The 19,942-nt window shown below is 27.0% G+C and overlaps 1 protein-coding gene across 3 annotated transcripts in view; it reads right to left on the reverse strand.

Annotated features, from left to right (window-relative positions):
• The window catches only part of LOC109596449 (protein amalgam), a 62,487-nt gene extending 44,208 nt beyond the window's left edge, over positions 1 to 18,279 (reverse strand). The window contains exon 1 of one of the 3 annotated variants that reach the window (XM_020011999.2): positions 17,868 to 18,279. In XM_020011999.2, the coding sequence (XP_019867558.1) occupies positions 17,868 to 17,913 (46 nt within the window). In that variant the 5' untranslated portion in view covers positions 17,914 to 18,279. The remainder of the gene's footprint in view (positions 1 to 17,867) is intronic. The other 2 variants (XM_020011998.2, XM_020012000.2) reach the window with 2 other exon arrangements.
• Positions 18,280 to 19,942: the final 1,663 nt, after the last annotated feature.

A 19,942-nucleotide genomic window follows, 5' to 3' on the forward strand; every position in this document is an offset into this window, starting at 1 on the left:
AAAATATGTATCTCATTTTAAGATTCTTTATTAATTAAAAACCATTCTCATCTGAAACCAGCTTTATGAAGAAGTCTGAAGCAAAACAAGTCTTCTTTCAGACTCTTCTTTATCGAAATATTCTCTTAAAGATATGTGTCTCTTTTTAAGGACTCTTTAATAATAATTATAATACTATTTCTTATGTGAAACCAGCTTTATGAAGAAACCTGAAGTTTATTGGTTTCAGTTTTCTTTCAGACTGTATTTTATTGCAATATTAACTTTAAAAATTGACGTGATGAAATGCTACATTTCATAATATTTCTGATGATTTTTTTTGTCCAAAATAAGCTTAATACAAATTATTGGGAATACTTGTTTCTATACCATTAAAATGTTTATTGATCTCAAGTCTCGATACAAACTTGGAGATGTTTCAAAATTCAGAAAAACTTAGAACTAATGTTAAAAATACTCTACTTTGGAATGCCTCCAATAATTATAAAACTATATCTCATCTAAAAGCAGCTTACTAATAAAACCTGCAGCAAAACAAGTCCGTTGGCGTCAACACTTAAAAACTGAAACATTCCCTTTAAAAATTGATGCGATAAAACTCCACATGTTCCCAACAGCCTCCAAGAATCTGTAAACTAATTCCCATCCTAAAAAAAAACCTTTGTGCAACGTTGCAACCACATGCTGCACCGTGAGCCCGTTTTATTTGATTTTATTTCGCCTCGTTCAGTCACAAACGACCGTTTTTATTGCCCCGAAAAATCCGTAAACATTGTTTTATTCGTCGTTGCGCCTCAATCTCCAAAAGCTCAGTTTATTAGTTATGTATTTCGAGACGGCGGTGACAGAATCGCTAAAAATAAATGTCCGAAGCCTTTTTTCAGTGTGTGAGAAAATTGTAGAATTTATTAGAATATTGATTGATAATCGGTGCAGTTACAAAGTAGACTCAAGGACGACGTAACAATAAGGAAGTGAGCAACAATATAATAGAAAATGCATAATTTAACGCCACGTGACGCATCTCGAGCCAAACTTAAACTGGGATCTATTTTAAGACGAAAGGTGCACTCAATTACTTCAATTGAAAAACTTATCACACGCACCACGTTTCCGAATCACTTGAATATGTATTAGGCCCGATAAGAGGAGAGTAAGACTCCACCTCGTCCAAACCAGTTTTGGTATTTAAACGAGGGCGTTAAGTGCAAAGATAAATATACGGAGGAGATGCGTCCAGGTTGTGGCCGTGTTTGTTGGCAATTTGCTGAATTCCTCGTCCGGCTTAATGACAATGTGATAATTGCCAGTTATTAGCCTCGTCAAGGCTTAATTAGATGATTACAGTCGTTGTACAACAAAAAATTGGCTTCTGTCTTCCACGATTGTTACCAGTTAGGTTATTGATTTGCTGAAGGAGTGATGCTGGCGCCGAAACACTCCGGCGGAGTCTGTGATTGTAACTCAAAGGTTATTAGAAGTGAACCTGAACTGTATCCGAGTGAATTCAGTGTTTATGCACGAGTTAATGGAGCTAAAATGGGATTTTTATATTTTGCAGACCAGTTGACCTTTATTTACATGATTAAAGTTAGTTGTTATACATTTCCATCCATATTCAGACGATAAGTGGCCTCAGCTTATTTCTTCAAAATTCTGTATGGAATTTATTTTAATTCGGCACGAACCCCGTTTTGAAATGGGTAATAAATTTGAATCGAAACAATCCAGGACATGAATAAAACATTGCTTTAAAATCCAGGCCCCAACTGAAATGATCAGCCCGGTTTTTATCTTCAAAGTTTCTAGTTCCATGTTGGCTCCCATTGTTGATGGAGGAGAAAATGGCCACACAATTAACATTTATTGCCTCAGCCTTGGCGTAAAATGAAGTTATGACACTAAACATAACATTGTTTTCCTTCGATCGATGGATTCGATGGACTAGTTTTTCAGCAGATAATTTTATGCCCTCGCGTCATAATTTTAATTGGCTCTCTTGAAGACTGTGAACGTAGGCGAAGCTGGGACACGTATCATTACGTTTTAAGTGTCCATTTTATATACAAAAGTGATTACGGTTAATTACAAGTCTCACCATGTATGTTTTATTAAATTTTCGAATGCCGATCGGCAGCAAAACGGGTTCTAACACAAGATGAATTTCAGACATTGCAACGAGCCATTACATGGCCGAGGTGTAATTCTTTGCCACCATAAATTATATGTGATTTGTACAAACTATTTAAATACATTTCATCCATACAAGTTCGGGTCTTTAATTACAAACGCGTACAACATTAATCAGCGAAGTTCACAACTTCATTTCAGCAGTTGCACCGGTAAATTTCCCTTTAAACAAGCCAAAAAACGAAAAAGGCGACCGCAAATCGAGTTTGGGGTAAAAGTTGGAAGCGTTTACCGACTCCTCGGGGCGGCACGAACTTAAACCATCAACACCATCTGACGAAACTTGTTCACTAAATTATTTGTTGGCTCAACAACATTCCCCAAGTTTGCCAGAAGTTACAGGTGAGCTGCACTCGGTTTAATTTGCTGTGTCGTCTCAGGAAAAACATGTTATGTGAAAATGAACTTTAGCTAAATTTTCAGTGGAATTTTGATACATTAATTCTGTATTAGTTTTTCATACAAACAGGTGAAAGAAAATAATGTTTTGGTCCGTCTTTTGACATTCGTAACACTTTAGTTTTAAAGAAAAATGAACAAGAAAACAATTTTTATACTCAATTACTCATAATCAACAAATTAACATAATTATAAATATTATTTACTAGAAAAAATGGTTTGGGTTAGGTTTCATTAAGTTATATTAGAATTTGGAACTAGGTTAGGTTAAATTGGGTTATTTGGTTTGATTAGAAGTATAATCAGGTGGGAGAAGAAATATTTTGGTCCCTTTCCTGTTATTTTTAACCCTTTATTCTGAAACTAAGTTTGAAAAGAACAAGGAAAAACAATTTTTGTACTCCATTACTCATAATCAACAAATTAACATAATTATAAATATTATTTATTAGAAAAAAATAGTTTGTGTTAGGTTTAATTAAGTTAGGTTAAGAGGTGGAACTAGGTTAGGTTAGGTTAGGTTAAGTTGGGTTATTTTGGTTGGTATTGGTTTTAATACTCAATAACTCATAATAAACAAATTATCACAATTATAAATATTACTTTATTTATTTGAAAAAAAAAATTATCTGGATTATAATTAAATAAGTTAGGTTGGAATAAAGTAACTTAGGTTAGGTTAGGATATTTTATGTTAGGTTAGATTAAATAGGTCTTTGTGTCCTTATTAATTAATTTGGAGCAAAACAATTGAATCAGTTCTGAATAAATTCAATTCTTTATCAATTAAAGTTTCATTAATGGTTCATCCATCAATCAATAATTAATTTAATTAGGATTTTAATTAGAACTTTTTGGTAGAATCGAAGAAAACCGTTATTAACAATTTCGAAAATTAAGCCTTGACAATTATAGTTATCAAGGTTACTTATATTTGTTGCAGTAACACATAATTATTTTTATGGTTTAAGGTTAAGTATTAAACAAACTGTAAGTTGTAATCGTGTTTTTTACAACATTTACCATTCATACACTTATTATTGGAGTGAATATCTATAAAAAGCAACAAAACAAATGTATACACAAGTTTATTTGTGGGTTAAAACCGGAGAAAAGAAACAATCAGCACATCCTCAATTCCCTCGACGCTCATTAAACTCGGAAACGTCTTAATCCATTTAGCCATTTAGTCAGAAGTGGATTGCGGGTGGCATTAAATAAAGCGAAAAAGGTGCGTCGACATGGAAACAAATGTGCTTATTCACTGCGGCTGGACGATAAAAAAGGAGCGAAGAGGATTTGCACTGAGTAATCCTGTTGTCTGCGGTCGGCGCGTTCCGAAGGCAAGATGATGATGAACCTCGGATGCAGATATGCAGTTTTAATGTTCCGTTCAAGGTTGGACACGTAGCCGCATGCAAAACGTGCATCGGAGATGGTTTTCTCGGTATTTTATCTTGTGGCATCGTGGATGCTTATGGACGCGTGCACGAAATTTCAATGAGACTAAGATATGTTTTAATTCCTGTCTAAATGGGACGCTTTCTTTAATCATCCACCATAATAGGCGCACTTCCGATATTTTCCACTTAAAAGTTTCAGTGTAATTTCACACCCCGAGACAGTGATTCAACCTTATCGATTGTCGGACTTGTACGTCTTCGCCGTTGATGTATTGAAATTGCTTCGGAGTTCCTTCGGTTCGTGTTAGGCGTGCAAAAAACCTCAGTCCAACCCCATTAGCATTCAAGCCGTGGCACGCGAGAGAGACGGGAAAAAACTTCGATTAACCCTGAAAACCTGTACGTCAGCATCACCGCTGACACCCTAATTTTCTGCACTTCTGTGCCAACGTCAAGAATAATATTCTCACGCCTTTTTAACGTCCCGTTTTGACCAGTCATTCGATTTGTGTTTACATGGGGGTTCTAAATAAGCAAAATTATCCCTTTGACATGTTTTAAATTGATTATTGATGGTGGCTCGGAGGTTTGTTTACATAATGACCGGCTATTGAACCAAATAAATTTTCATTACCAATGTCACAGCCAAATTGATAGCCAGCACAGGGCTCTTCCAATTTTAATTGTACTCGTACAACTTAATTTAGACATTGAATAAAATTAATACAGTCCTGGATCAACTAAAATGTTTTTATGGAACCAAATTATTTTATTAGACGTAAAAAGCCTACTTTTAGACTTTAACTGTATGACAAACTAGTTTTAATGACCTATGATGAAGTAACTGAGTCATAAATTATTTAATGAACTTTGAATGTTATCCACACCATTTAAAGTAAGTCAAGAAAGAAAGAAAAGTCAATAATTATTAAATAAAGACAAAATTTATATTTGATTATTGTATTAATAATTAAAAAATTCAAAAGTAAAACTTGAGGGTTTTTAATTAATTAGAAACAGACACATTTTTTACCTTATTTTTTATAAAGAAATATGTGTTGTAGACACTTAAAATGAATTTTAACCATCCCATTTTTAGATTAAAAATGTTCATGAATTTAAAAAACTTATTAATTATCAATAATTATTAAATAAAGACAAAATTTATATTTGATTTACACATTTTTTACCTTATTTTTTATAAAGAACTTTGAATGTTATCCACACCATTTAAAGTAAGTCAAGAAATTGTTATAAAATACGAAATATTGTCTAATTTCTTTATTAAAAAATATTAAGGATTATGCTTAATTAAGTTAGGTTAGGATGGACCAAACTAGGTTAGGTTAGGTCAGGTTAGGATAAGTTAGGTTAGATTGGTCTAAGTTTTTATCAAAAGAATTGGATCAGTTTTGGATAAATTCAGTTAATTTTCAATTCAACAAATCAATTTCATTATTTAGTAGTTATAGTTTTATCGACCATAAATTAGAAAAATAATTTTATTTAACGTTGTTATAATATAATATATTAAATATTACTTTATTTATTTAAGAAAAAAGTAGTTTGGATCATGCTTAATTAAGTTAGGTTAGGTTGGGAAAAGCCTTTGTGTTCATAGATTTTAATCAAAAGAATTATTGGTCCATTTCAGGATAAATTCAATTAATATTCAATTTTAATGAACAATTAACATTCCAAGTAAATAATTGTAGTTTTATTGACTCATAATCTCATTTTTTTATAAATAATTTTATTTTACTTGAAGCAAAATGGTTTACTACACGACAAACTAGTTTTAATAACCTGTGATGAAGCAATTGAGTCATAAATTATTTAACACCATTAATTGCTGAATTTGAATGCTGTTCTCAGCATTTAAAGTCAGTCAGAGAACAGTTAGAAAATACTAAACACAATTTTATTACTTTGGAGGAATAAATCAGTTACAAACTGACGTTTGATTATTATGAGGAATTTAAAAACTAAATATCAATGTGGGTAAGAATAATAGTGTGAATTTTCTAGATTCACTATCAAGAAACACTAATCCAAACATTATATTGTAACCTTATCTGCCTGTTTTAATGACCCATTTAAAAATGTAACAATAGTAAGTATTTACTCAACAAAATCTAGTACACAATTTTTTCCAAGAAAAAATATTTTTGTTCGTCGTTACCCTTGAGGATTCTTCAGCTTTGCATTTTTTCCTTCAGATTCGATCTGCGGCCGCAAAATCGTGCCCCCACGATACATTCCGAGAAAACCTGGAGTCAGGTAACGAAAAAATTAGAAACGCACACACACACACAGGTAAGGCCGTCCGTGGTCTTTGTTTAAGATCTCAAAAAGTTCCGACTCAGGTGATGTTTACACAATACCGAAAATCCTTCAAACATCCAGATCCGTTACCTACTTCAGGAGTGTGTTGGTTTTCGGAATGGTAGAGATTAGATTAAATGTTATGGGATTTGTTTTTGAACATGGGAAACGGTGGAAAGCCTCAGTTACCATCAGGGCTTATCGCTGTGCAATAATTTTTGTTGTGTCTAATAGTGAATCAACGACCTTTTATCAAGCCAAGGAAATTCTACCTACTGTCTTAAGATATATAACTTTTGTTTATGTTACAGCCAGATAATTGTTTGTTGAGTTCCAAAACAATGCCATTTTCTCCAAAAGGTTGACGACCCAAAGATCAATAGTTATTAAATTAAAACTAAATTTATATTTGATTATTGTATTGAAAATTAAAAAAAATCAAAAGTAAAACTTGAGTGTTTTTAATTAATTAGAAACAGACACATTTTTACCCTATTTTTTATAAAGAAATGTGTTCTAGACACTTAAAATGAATTTTAACCATCCCATTTTTAGATTAAAAATGTTCCTGAATTTAAAAATCTTATTAATTATCAATAATTATTAAATAAAGACAAAATTTATATTTGATTATTGTATTAATAATTAAAAGAATCAAAAGTAAAACTTGAGGGTTTTTAATTAATTAGAAACAGACACATTTTTTACCTTATTTTTTATAAAGAAATGTGTTCTAGACACTTAAAATGAATTTTAACCATCCCATTTTTAGATTAAAAATGTTCCTGAATTTAAAAATCTTATTAATTACCAATAATTATTAAATATAGACAAAATTTATATTTGATTATTGTATTAATAATTAAAAAATTCAAAAGTAAAACTTGAGGGTTTTTAATTAATTAGAAACAGACACATTTTTTAGCTTATTTTTTATAAAGAAATATGTGTTGTAGAGACTTAAAATGAATTTTATCCATCCCATTTTTAGATTAAAAATGTTCCTGAATTTAAAAAACTTATTAATTATCAATAATTATTAAATTAAGACAAATTTTATATTTGATTATTGTATTAATAATTAAAAGAATCAAAAGTAAAACTTGAAGGATTTTAATTAATTAGTAACAGACACAATTTTTACCTTAATATAATTACTGTTGTCAACTCATAAAATTCCATTTTTAGATTAAAAATTGAAATAATATTTAAATTACATACAGAGATAATAAATTAATTACGTCAATATTAATGTTTTATTATGTAAAATTCCACATTTCCAAGAATTATATCAAATTTAACATATTTGTTTTCATATTTCATATCATTTATAATCCTGCTAAATCAAATATAGTTTGCTGCAAGTTTGTTATGTGAAGATAAGTTGCCCCTTGTTGCAAACTAAGTTCATTGATTGATAATCTTAAATAAATATCACACTCATAACACATTAAATATGTGTTACCTTTGTTACACTACTGATAACTGCAGCATTTAATAAAAATGCAGTAGTTTCAGGTTTGCTTAGTCTGCTTTCCAGCTTAGTGCAAATATTTATTTTGGCGACAAACACTTTGCTGACTAGTTGATCAGCTGAACACAAAAATAGCAATTTTTAATTAAATTTTAGTGATAAAATGATAAAACGAGGTCAATGGTGTCAATATTTAGTTTGCCATTAAACCAATGACACCAACAAATTAAATAAATCAATCGAAGAATTGAAGTTTTCATCAAGAAACACTCAAGCACGTCAATCACTCCATGATAAGACTTCAATTAAACCAGAGACGCACACGTCTTGAATTATTTTTAAGTGTGTACGACCCTTGTGTTAAAATTTCGTGACATAATGCACAATTCGCATTCCTGCTAGCAGCAAAACTTCGACCAGTTCATTCAGTTTTCGGAACTGGTATTTGGAAAAAATCGAAACCGGTTCGTTTCATCAATGGACATAAAACCCAATGGGTTATTTATGTCAATTATGGATCGAGGAAAGGTTATTTTATGGTCGCGACGAAAAAAGTCGCCGTTATGCTCACTGGACTAAAATAAAATTACCGCAAAAAAATAAATATTATTATCAATCCGTGAAGGAATTTAGTTTTACGTAATATATTAAAGGTGACATAAAGATCGAAAGCGAGATAACGAGTTAATTTAATTAATTAGCGACGTCCATATTTGTCCGTTTAATTACCTTGAATCGGACGACGATTACTAAACAAACATTGTTAAAAGGTTATGGTACTGAGTCTTACATGCGCAAAGGAAAATATTAATCAATTACAATTGTTTGTTACATGATAGTTATCCTTGAAAGTAAATATGTCTGTCAATTATTTTCCGAGATATTTAAAAAAAAAAATTACGTGAAATTGATTTAAAAAGTAAATAATTCAAAAATATAACTGGAACATAAAATAATAGGACCAGATTCAGGATTAAAAAATTATTTAACATAAATTTGATTATGTTAAAAATATGTTTAAATAATTGGAAATTAATTTATTTTCTTTTTAATATTTTAAATAACTTTTATTACATTCAAATTTATTTTCATTAGTCTTTTAAATATATTGTTAAGATTTTCATATTCTTAATATTTATATTACATTTAAAACTCTTTTATTTTGTTTTTGAATATTTAAATTATTTAATAAATATTTTTTATTTTTAATATTTTAAATAATTTTTATTATATTCAAATTTATTTTTATTAGTTAAAGTTAATTGTTAAGCTTTTGTTAGTCTTAATTTTTATATTACATTTAAAACTCTTTTATTTTGTTTTTGAATATTTAAAATGTTTAAAACACCTTAAATATTTTTGTTTTTTAATATGTTAAATAATTTTTATTATATTCAAATTAATTTTTATTAGTTAAAGTCTCTTAAATATATTGTTAAGATTTTGATATTCTTAATTTTTATATTACATTTAAAACTCTTTTATTTTATTTTTGAATATTTAAATTGTTTAAAAAACATTAAATATTTTTGATTTTTAATATTTATTAAATAATTTTTATTATATTCAAATTTATTTTTATTAGCTAAAGTCTTTTAAATATATTGTTAAGCTTTTGATATTCTTAATTTCCATATTACATTTAAAACTCTTTTATTTTATTTTTGAATATTTAAATTGTTTAAAAAAACATTAAATATTTTTGTTTTTTAATATTTTAAATAATCTTTATTATTATATTCAAATTTATTTTTATTAGTTAAAGTCTTTTAAATATATTGTTAAGCTTTTGACAGTCTTAATTTTTATATTACATTTAAAACATTTTTATTTTGTTTTTGAATATTTAAATTATTTTAAAAATTATTTGTTTTTTAATATTTTAAATAATTTTTATTATATTCAAATTTATTTTTATTAGTCAAAGTCTTTTAAATATATTGTTAAGCGTTTGATAGTCTTAATTTTTATATTACATTTAAAACTCTTTTATTTTGTTTTTGTATATTTAAGTTGTATAAAAAACATTAAATATTTTTGTTTTTTAATATTTATTAAATAATGTTTATTATATTCAAATTTATTTTTATTAGTTAAAGTCTTTTAAATATAATTGTTAAGCTTTTGATAGTCTTAATTTTTATATTACACTTAAAACTTTTTTATTTTGTTTTTGAATATTTAAATTGTTTAAAATCATTATATATTATTGTGTTTAAATAATTTTTATTATACATATTAACAGTAAAATTTTATCGAGGTTAATAATTAATTATTAACAAGGATGGTGATAATGTGAAGTGACGAATTTTTAAAAACTTTACAACATTAAGAGTCATAAAAATTTGTTTAATGATGTAATAAAAAATTAAAAATAGTGATAAGTAAATGTAATAAAATGTATTTTACAAATTTAAATTTAACATGTAAACAATTATTAGGTATTTTAAACAAAGAAATTTGCTCCAGAAGGTTGTCGACCCAAAGACCATCTTCTTGGAGCAAATTCCCAAGTACAATTATCAGTGTTAAACCACCTGTTTGCACAAAACGTTCAGATTTGATGTGCAACGTGCAATTTCACGTTGCGGAATCCACTGTGGCGATTTTCTGGGAAGCCGAGCCGGAAAATCGAAATTCCAAATCGTTGATTGCCCGAAGGAATTGTCATTGGCAAAATTAAATTGGTGGATGGAACTATAATCGGTCCGGGATTTGATTTGCCTTTGATATTGTGTGTCGTGGTGGCTTAAGGGGTGTTCGGTTTCTAATTAGTTCCGGGATAACCCAATTTCGTTGCTTGTTTGTGCTTAATTAACTGCCTCGCTGGCACAAATACGAACTGAACGGATTTATGGGGTCTCAGAGATAGTACCTGTTGACTTACACTACATTATTTTATTGTTTGGATTAATTGAACAACATTAATCATCTAATTCTTTGAAGTTATGTTATGGTACTGAATGAATCATTGGTTGTTTAACCGCAATGTCATATTATTGCACCACCATATGGTTACTTAGTTGGTTGGCTCATAAATATTTATAAAAATTAAACGAGTACCGTTATCCTTTTTGTAAAGGGTAAATGATTAAGTGCAGATGGCACACGCGCATAATTTTTGTTGTTGTTTATCGTAACTCACTTAAGCAACCCCTAAGTTAATTTAATTGACCCACAGCTACGAAGTAAAAAATGTGATTTAAACAAAATGATGTTCCCTTCAAATACTAATTAAATTGGATGCTACTGGGGCAGTTTGCAGCAAAAGGGGTGATTTATCAACATAAATAGGGAAAGAGGATTCAGTGAATCGCCATTGAAATTAAGTATCATGACTAACGGAACGGGAAATGGCTTAATCAATGCCTGAAACGTTGACAGTTATCCATGTTTCAATAGATTTCTGTCCTGATATACTGCAGTAAATTGATGGTGAGTGACGGTTTTACTCGTCGATCGCAAAATCAGATTGGGAACACTGACAGGAACAACATTGTTTCGTTTTGCATAAGCTGAGCAATTTTGATTGGAAAAAAATCAAATTGGAGATTTTTTTCAAGGATTCTAACTAATAAAAACAAATTTGAATATAATAAAATTTATTTAAAATATTAAAGAATAAAAATATTTAATGAAAAAAACCAAGAACAGGAATTGGGAATTTGTTCCATGAATATCATTGGGTCTTCAACCTTCTGGAAGAAATTTCTTTGTTTAAAGTCTAAAATTCATAATTAATAGTTGTTTACATGTTAAATTGTTTAAATACATTTTATTACATTTATTTTTTCCTATAGTTTATTTATTTTTAATATTTTTATTGCATCATTAAACACATTTTTATGGCTCTTAAAGTTGTAAAATTTATAAAAATTCGTCATTTCATATTATGACAATCCTTGTTAATAATTAATTATTACCCATGATAAAATTTAACTGTTAATATGTGGGTTATTAACATTTAACAATGTTTCCCAAAAGCTCAAGAAAATGATGCTTTATTACAACGTCCAATAAAACCCATTATCTTAAACAAAATGTTTGTGTAATTAGGCCCATTTTTTATACGGGCCTTTTACAGCCATCATTTACGCAATCATCACAAATTAACGTTACGACACCTCCAGTTAATTCGTATAATATTTACTTGCTTAATAAAGTCTGTAACTTTTGGGACATTTTCTTAAATATTTGCTTCTTCTCAACCAGATGAGATAACAACCTCTTACACAACACAACTAATCTATTTAAAATCAGTATTAACACCGTGACAGTGATGAAGTAGCCCTGTCCAAACTGTTGTGAGGACACATCACCACGAAATATTAATTATTAAATAAGGAAGCCTCAGTAACCGCAGATAAGCTCATGAATGGGAGACCGCATCATTAATGAGCACGGAATAAATTTATCAATTCCGTAAAAGTTTATAAATAAAGTGGATGTGTGCATTAGTGATAAGAGCAGCCGTAAAACTCATTCAGTTCGTGGGGAGTGCGATAAAAGTGCATCTCGGCCTCTCGAGGTGCCTGGTGCTTAGATAACGGGAGCGTTTACCTTTGGTGTTAGGTAATTGGCCCATTGGCGTGCTCACCTTTCCCAAATCTCCTCTTGGGGGACAAAGGGAAGGCTAAATCTCCTTTTGAAAGGTTTACAGGCACTAAGATTCGTCTTTTTTAGTCTCCTTTGTGTTCTTTAATGTTAAGTTGGATGATCTCTTGAAGAAGATGACCCATTGTCTTCTTCTTCATCGAAAAACTGGATAGATTACTGTAAAACAATAGTTTTATTGCTGTTAGAGTAAAGTGTCCTCTTTGAAGAAACTATTGAATCCTTTCTTTGATTTGTTCCTCTACCTGAAGACTCAAAAAATAATTGTTCTTGGCTAGTTTCTCTCTCTTCCTTTTGTTATATCAGTTTCTTCTTCGTGAGGCTTTGAAGACAAACTTCTTTGTCCTATTTTTACCAAACCAAATCAAAAATTGAAGGCAAGTGTTCTGGGACTTAATTAGAGGAAGATGATGAGCACCTTGGACCAATTAAAGAAGCCAGAGTGTTTGAATTAAACAGGCCAAAAACAATATTAATAAATATTGCACGTGTGCTCACCCCTTTCTCCAGGAACTCTCCCTCTCGACGTCCGACTTTATGACCAGGTCGTGCAATAAATATATTCTCCCCCGACACGTTGTTCCACGTGGATATTCATTAACAAGCGCACTTGGGAGCGGCCCAAATAGGACTGGTCGACGTTTACACGACGAAACAAGGCCACATTTATTCTTTATTGGAAATCAATTGTGTCCTTTTTGGCCATTCAGTTAAACCTACTCCTCCTCCGTTGGATAATTGATGAATCATAAGTTTAAAATTGGGTTGTTTACACACAATAATTGGACCTTTTGCTGCGTGTGAAGCAGAAAACAGCAACAATTTGGAAAAACTGCACAGATAGCAGTTTGAGGCGACGTGTTTACTGGCATGTTAAATGGAGTAAAAATACAGCTGAGGTCATCGGAAAAATTAGTGTCGGATATGCTTTCTAGATAAAGAAATAGGATCAACACAAACGGACATGTAATAATAAACTGTCAATAAATTTATTTTGTCCTTGTGTTATAATGTCTTGTTTATGTAATAAATTTATTTCTAATATTTGTTTCATTAAATATTGATTCCGTATTCAAATATTTGCCAATTTATGTGAATCATGACTTAATTACTATAAATATTTACCTCATTTTCTAATAATATAAATATATTTATTTCTTTGGACTAATTCTTAAATATTTTTGAATTAAAAAAAAAAACAATTTAAATTGACAATTTTATATGTCTGAGACTTATTTTCTACAAATAATAACATAAATAATTAATTTTTAAGGAATTTTGGAACGTTTAAAATATATTAATTAAAACCCATTTTTAAATATTTTTTAATTGTTGTCCACACTTTAATTAAAATATACTTTATAAAAAACAATATAAATTAACAATTTTATGTGAATCTCCGACTTAATTTCTATAAATAATAACATAAATAATTAATTTTTAAGGAATTTTGGAACGTTTAAAATATATTAATTAAAACCCATTTTCAAATATTTTTTAATTGTTGTCCACATTTTAATTAAAATATGTTTTTTAAAAAACAATTTAAATTAACAATTTTATGTGAATCTCCGACTTAATTTCTATAAATAATAACATAAATAAGTAATTTTTAAGGAATTTTGGAACGTTTAAGATATATTAATTAAAACCCATTTTCAAATATTTTTTAATTGTTGTCCACATCTTAATTAAAATATATTTTATAAAAAACAATTTAAATTAACAATTTTATGTGAATCTTCGACTTAATTTCTATAAATAATAATATAAATAATTAATTTTTAAGAAATTTTGGAACGTTTAAAATATATTAATTAAAACCCATTTTTAAATATTTTTTAATTGTTGTCCGCACTTTAATTAAAATATATTTTATAAAAAACAATTTAAATTAACAATTTTATGTGAATCTTCGACTTAATTTCTATAAATAATAATATAAATAATTAATTTTTAAGAAATTTTGGAACGTTTAAAATATATTAATTAAAACCCATTTTTAAATATTTTTTAATTGTTGTCCGCACTTTAATTAAAATATATTTTTTAAAAAACAATTTAAATTAACAATTTTATGTGAATCTTCGACTTAATTTCTATAAATAATAATATAAATAATTAATTTTTAAGAAATTTTGGAACGTTTAAAATATATTAATTAAAACCCATTTTCAAATATTTTTTAAATGTTGTCCACATTTTAATTAAAATATATTTTATAAAAAACAATTTAAATTAACAATTTTATGTGAATCTCCGACTTAATTTCTATAAATAATAACATAAATAATTAATTTTTAAGGAATTTTGGGACGTTTAAAATATATTAATTAAAACCCATTTTCAAATATTTTTTAATTGTTGTCCACACTTTAATTAAAATATTTTTTAAAAAACAATTTAAATTAACAATTTTATGAGAATCCCCGACTAAATTTCTATAAATAATAATATAAATAATTAATTTTTAAAGAATTTTGGAACGTTTAAAATACATTAATTAAAACCCATTTTCAAATATTTCTTAATTGTTGTCCACACTTTAATTAATATATACTTTTTAAAAAACAATTTAAATTAACAATTTTATGTGAATCTTCGACTTTCTATAAATATAATAATCTATCTATCTAATATTTCTATAAATATAATAATAATAATAAAATATATTAATAACAAATTTTTAAATATGGTTTTCCACACGTTAATTAAAATAAATTTAAAAAAAAAACAGTTTTATGTGAATTCCCGACTTAATTTTTATAAACAATTATAATTAATTAATTTTCAAAGAATTCTGGAATATTTGACTACAGAATAAAACATATTAAAAAGCTTTTCCGATTAATTAACACTGATTAAACTTTAGAATCCAATCAAAAATTTTAATTCAGAGGTATTAAATTTCAATTTGATTTTATCTGCGGCACAAACGAGCGGAGATTTCGGTGGTTATCGGTCCACGGGAGACTAATAACTTAATGAATGTAGAATTTACGCAACACATTCATTTCCATTCCAGTTTGTTTTCACTGTCCTCTCCTCCAGCATCTGTTCTGTGAGTGATTTTCGGGTTAAAAACCGACTAGTTCTCGGTACCATAAATTGATAATGGAATTAAGAAAAATAAGTTCAGTAACCGCGGTTTTATTGGATCGATTTTTAATTATCAGTTTAAAAGATAATTATGATTAATTGCCCAGACGTAATTGTGGGTGGTACGAGATGGTCAAGTACCAGTCATTCCCATTTATTTGTGATTAAGAGCTTTTTTAGATTGTTGGTGCAATCGAGGGCAGTGGTGTGCCAACGAGTTGTCTCACCATTTATTTTAACAAGGAAATATCACAAGTCCTTGAAAATTAAAATGTTAAACACAAATGCATAAATACATGAACGTAAAAAAACATAATGGAATTACTCAAATTTACATAATTAAAGTAAATTTATTGAGTATAAAAACAGAAATAAATGTAAATTAATTTAAAAATAACTAAAATTAAAATCGAAACTATATTATCTAAAAATAAATTTGTGTATAAAAATTATGTTTTAAAAATAATACATATTAATAAAGAATTTTGGAATTTAGGTTGTTACTATCTTTAAGTTTGGAATGAATATTAATGATCTGCATATATTACATGATAATTTCTCAAAATTACAAAATTTGTGTTAAAATTAACTAAGATACCAACTGGAAATTAAATAAATCATATTTATATATTAATAAATATAATTTTATTAGATTTTTTTCTTCATTTATATAATTTTTGACAATAAAAATATCTACATAATGAAATTAATTAATTATTAAATTTTTTAAGGTTAATTATTTTTATTTTGTTTAATTTACAAACAATTTTCAACAGAAATTATGGAAAATACATAAAAAATGTAAAATACAATGTATAGAATTTATATTTATTTGCTTAGAATATTTATTTTTAAATTATTAGAATATTTAAGGTATATTAAATATATTTTCTGTATTTAAAAAATCCTGTATAAGATTTAAATTAAAAGTAAAACTTCCAAACATAAAAAATATATTTTTTTAGATATATTAAATATATTTTCTGTATTTAAAAAATCATGTATAAGTTTTAAATTAAAAATAAAACTTTCAAACATAAAAATTACATATTTTTATTAATTATTAGAATATTTAAGGTATATTAAATATATTTTCTGTATTTAAAAATCCTGTATAAGTTTCTAATTAAAAGTAAAACTTCCAAACATAAAAAATGTATATGTTTATTAATAATTAAAATATTTAAGGTATTTTAAATATATTTTCTGTATTTAAAAAATTCTGTATAAGTTTTAAATTAAAAGTAAAACTTTCAAACATAAAAAATATTTATTTTTATTAATTTTTAAAATATTTAGGGTATATTAAATATATTTTATGTATTTAAAAAATCCTGTATAAGTTTCTAATTAAAAGTAAAACTTCCAAACATAAAAAATACATATTTTTATTAATTATTAGAATATTTAAGGTATATTAAATATATTTTCTGTATTTAAATAATCCTGTATAAGTTGTAAATTAAATATAAAAGTTTTAAACATAAAAAATATTTATTTTTGTAAATTTTTAAAATATTTAAGGCATATTAAATATATTTTCTCCATTTAAAAAATCCTGTATAAGTTGTAAATTAAATATAAAACTTCCAAACATAAAAAATATATATGTTTATTAATTATTAGAATATTTACGGTATATTAAATATATTTTCAGTATTTAAAAAATCCTGAATTAGTTTTAAAATAAAAGTAAAACTTCCAAACATATTTATATTAATTATTAGAATATTTAAGGTATATTAAATATATTTTCTGAATTTAAAATCTCCTGTATAAGTTTTAAATTAAAATTAAAACTTCCAAATATATCAAATATATATTTATATTAAATATTAGAATATTTAAGGTAAATTAAATATATTTTCTGTATTTGGAAAATCCTATATAACATAAAAAATATATATTTTTATTAATTTATTGAATATTTGTATTAAAAAAATATATTATAATAAATGCACCACCTAAAAATAATGTTCTGTGTAAAAAAATTGTTTTAAAAAATATACATATTTATAAAGAATTTTTAAATAGAGATTGTTAAGCTTAGAATAAATATGAATGATCTACATAAATTACAACAAATTCTAAAAATTCCAAATTTTACTAAAATTAATTAAGAAACTAACTGGAAATATATATTAATAAATCTAATTATGTATTTTTTTAATTTAATTAATATAATTTCTGTTAAATTGTTAATTTTTTTTAAAGAGATTTGAAAATAAATTTAATAAATAATTAAATTAAATTATAATTAAAATAAATTTTTACATGAAAAATTAATATTACATATTTTTATAAATATATTATTTTTTTTAATAAAATGTTAATAAATAAATTAATTAATAATTATAAATTACCTGACAAAAGCACAGCAAATAAAACAGCAACCACCAAATACTTCATCTCGATCCTCGACGAAAAACTCAAGTCACACACACAAATCCAAAAAAATAATAATAATGAAAAATAACAAAATGAACTCGGTGCCTTTCTGGTATAGAACCGCGGTCGCGTTCGCGCTCACACTCGCACCAACCGACCGAACTGCGGCCGAAACTCTTCACCCGGTTAAACGAGTACGCGGTACGTACGATTCGTGCCCGATGACGAACTATTATGAACAGCGGTGAACTAAAGTTGAAAACGGCTCGTTCGCGCTACAACGTGTATTTTTGAACTGAGACATGCGCGCTCAGAAACCGAACCGAGAGAGCCCGTTTTGCTGCGACCCGATCGTGACGACGGAGCTGAATTTTAACTTTTGTTTCTTGAGTCGAACAAACTTCGTGCGTTGCTTTCCTACGTTCAGTGTGTTTCACGAGGACTTGCAGTCATTCTTTAAATTCTTCAACTTTTTTAAAGTTTTTAATTCTGAGATTTATGAATCAGTTTCTGTTCTCAATAATATTTACAATCTTTATATTCTTTGTAAAGTTCCCAATCTGTAAAAATTCTTTGTAGTCTGTTAAACCTTTACATTGGTTTGTAGTTTTACTATCATTTCATTCTTGATTGTCTCAGTAATCTTGACAATCTGCATAAAGATTACAATTAATACATTCTTTATACAACTTATATTATTTATAATCTTTGAAGTATTTACTATCTTCATATTCTTTGTAGTCTTTATTATTTTTATATTTATTTAGATATTTACAATCATTACATTCTTGATAATCTATGGAATATGTAAATTCTTTATAGCCATTGCAATGCTCACATTCTTTGTAATTTGAAATTTCTAATCTTGTGCTTTGTAGTCTTTGCCATCCATCTCATTTCATTCAATTTTTACAACAGTGTAATCTATACAAAGGTCACTTTTTTGTAATATTTAATACTCTTTACAATCTTTGTGAAATCTAAAAACTTTACGTCTTTTGCAGCCTTTTTATCCTTTACATTGGTTTGTATTTTTACAATCATTTCATTCTTGATTGTCTCAGTAATCTTGACAATCTGCATAAAGATTACAATTAATACATTCCTTATACAACTTATATTCTTTATAATCTTTGAAGTATTTACTATCTTCATATTCTTTGTAGTCTTTATTATTTTTATATTTATTTAGATATTTACAATCATTACATTCTTGATAATCTATGGAATATGTAAATTCTTTGTAGCCATTGCAATGCTCACATTCTTTGTAATTTGAAATTTCTAATCTTGTGCTTTGTAGTCTTCGCCATCCATCTCATTTCTTTCAATTTTTACAACCGTGTATTCTTTAGGAAGGTCACTTTTTGTGGTATTTAACACTCTTTACAATCTTTGTGGAGTCTAAAAACTTTACGTCTTTTGCAGACTTTTAAACCTTTACATTGGTTTGTATTTTTACAATCATTTCATTCTTGATTGTCTCAGTAATCTTGACAATCTGCATAAAGATTACAATTAATACATTCCTTATACAACTTATATTCTTTATAATTTTTGAAGTATTTACAATCTTCATATTCTTTGTAGTCTTTATTATTTTTATATTTATTTAGATATTCACAATCTTTACATTCTTGTTAAGCTATGAAATCTCTAAATTCTTTGTAGCCATTGCAATGCTTATATTCTTTGTAATTTGAAATTTCTAATCTAGTGCTTTGTAGTCTTTGCCATCCATCTCATTTGTTTCAATTTTTACAACCGTGTATTCTTTAGAAAGGTCACTTTTTGTGGTATTTAACACTCTTTACAATATTTGTGAAGTCTAAAAACTTTACGTCTTTTGTAGCCTTTTTAACCTTTACATTGGTTTGTATTTTTACAATCATTCCATTCTTGATTGTCTCAGTAATCTTGACAATCTGCATAAAGATTACAATTAATACATTTTTTATGCAACTTATATACTTTATAATCTTTGAAGTATTTACAATCTTCATATTCTTTGTAGTCTTTATTATTTTTATATTTATATAGACTTTCACAA

This window comes from Aethina tumida, chromosome 2 (genome assembly GCF_024364675.1).
Source record: "Aethina tumida isolate Nest 87 chromosome 2, icAetTumi1.1, whole genome shotgun sequence".
NCBI classification, from domain to species: Eukaryota; Metazoa; Arthropoda; class Insecta; order Coleoptera; family Nitidulidae; genus Aethina; species Aethina tumida.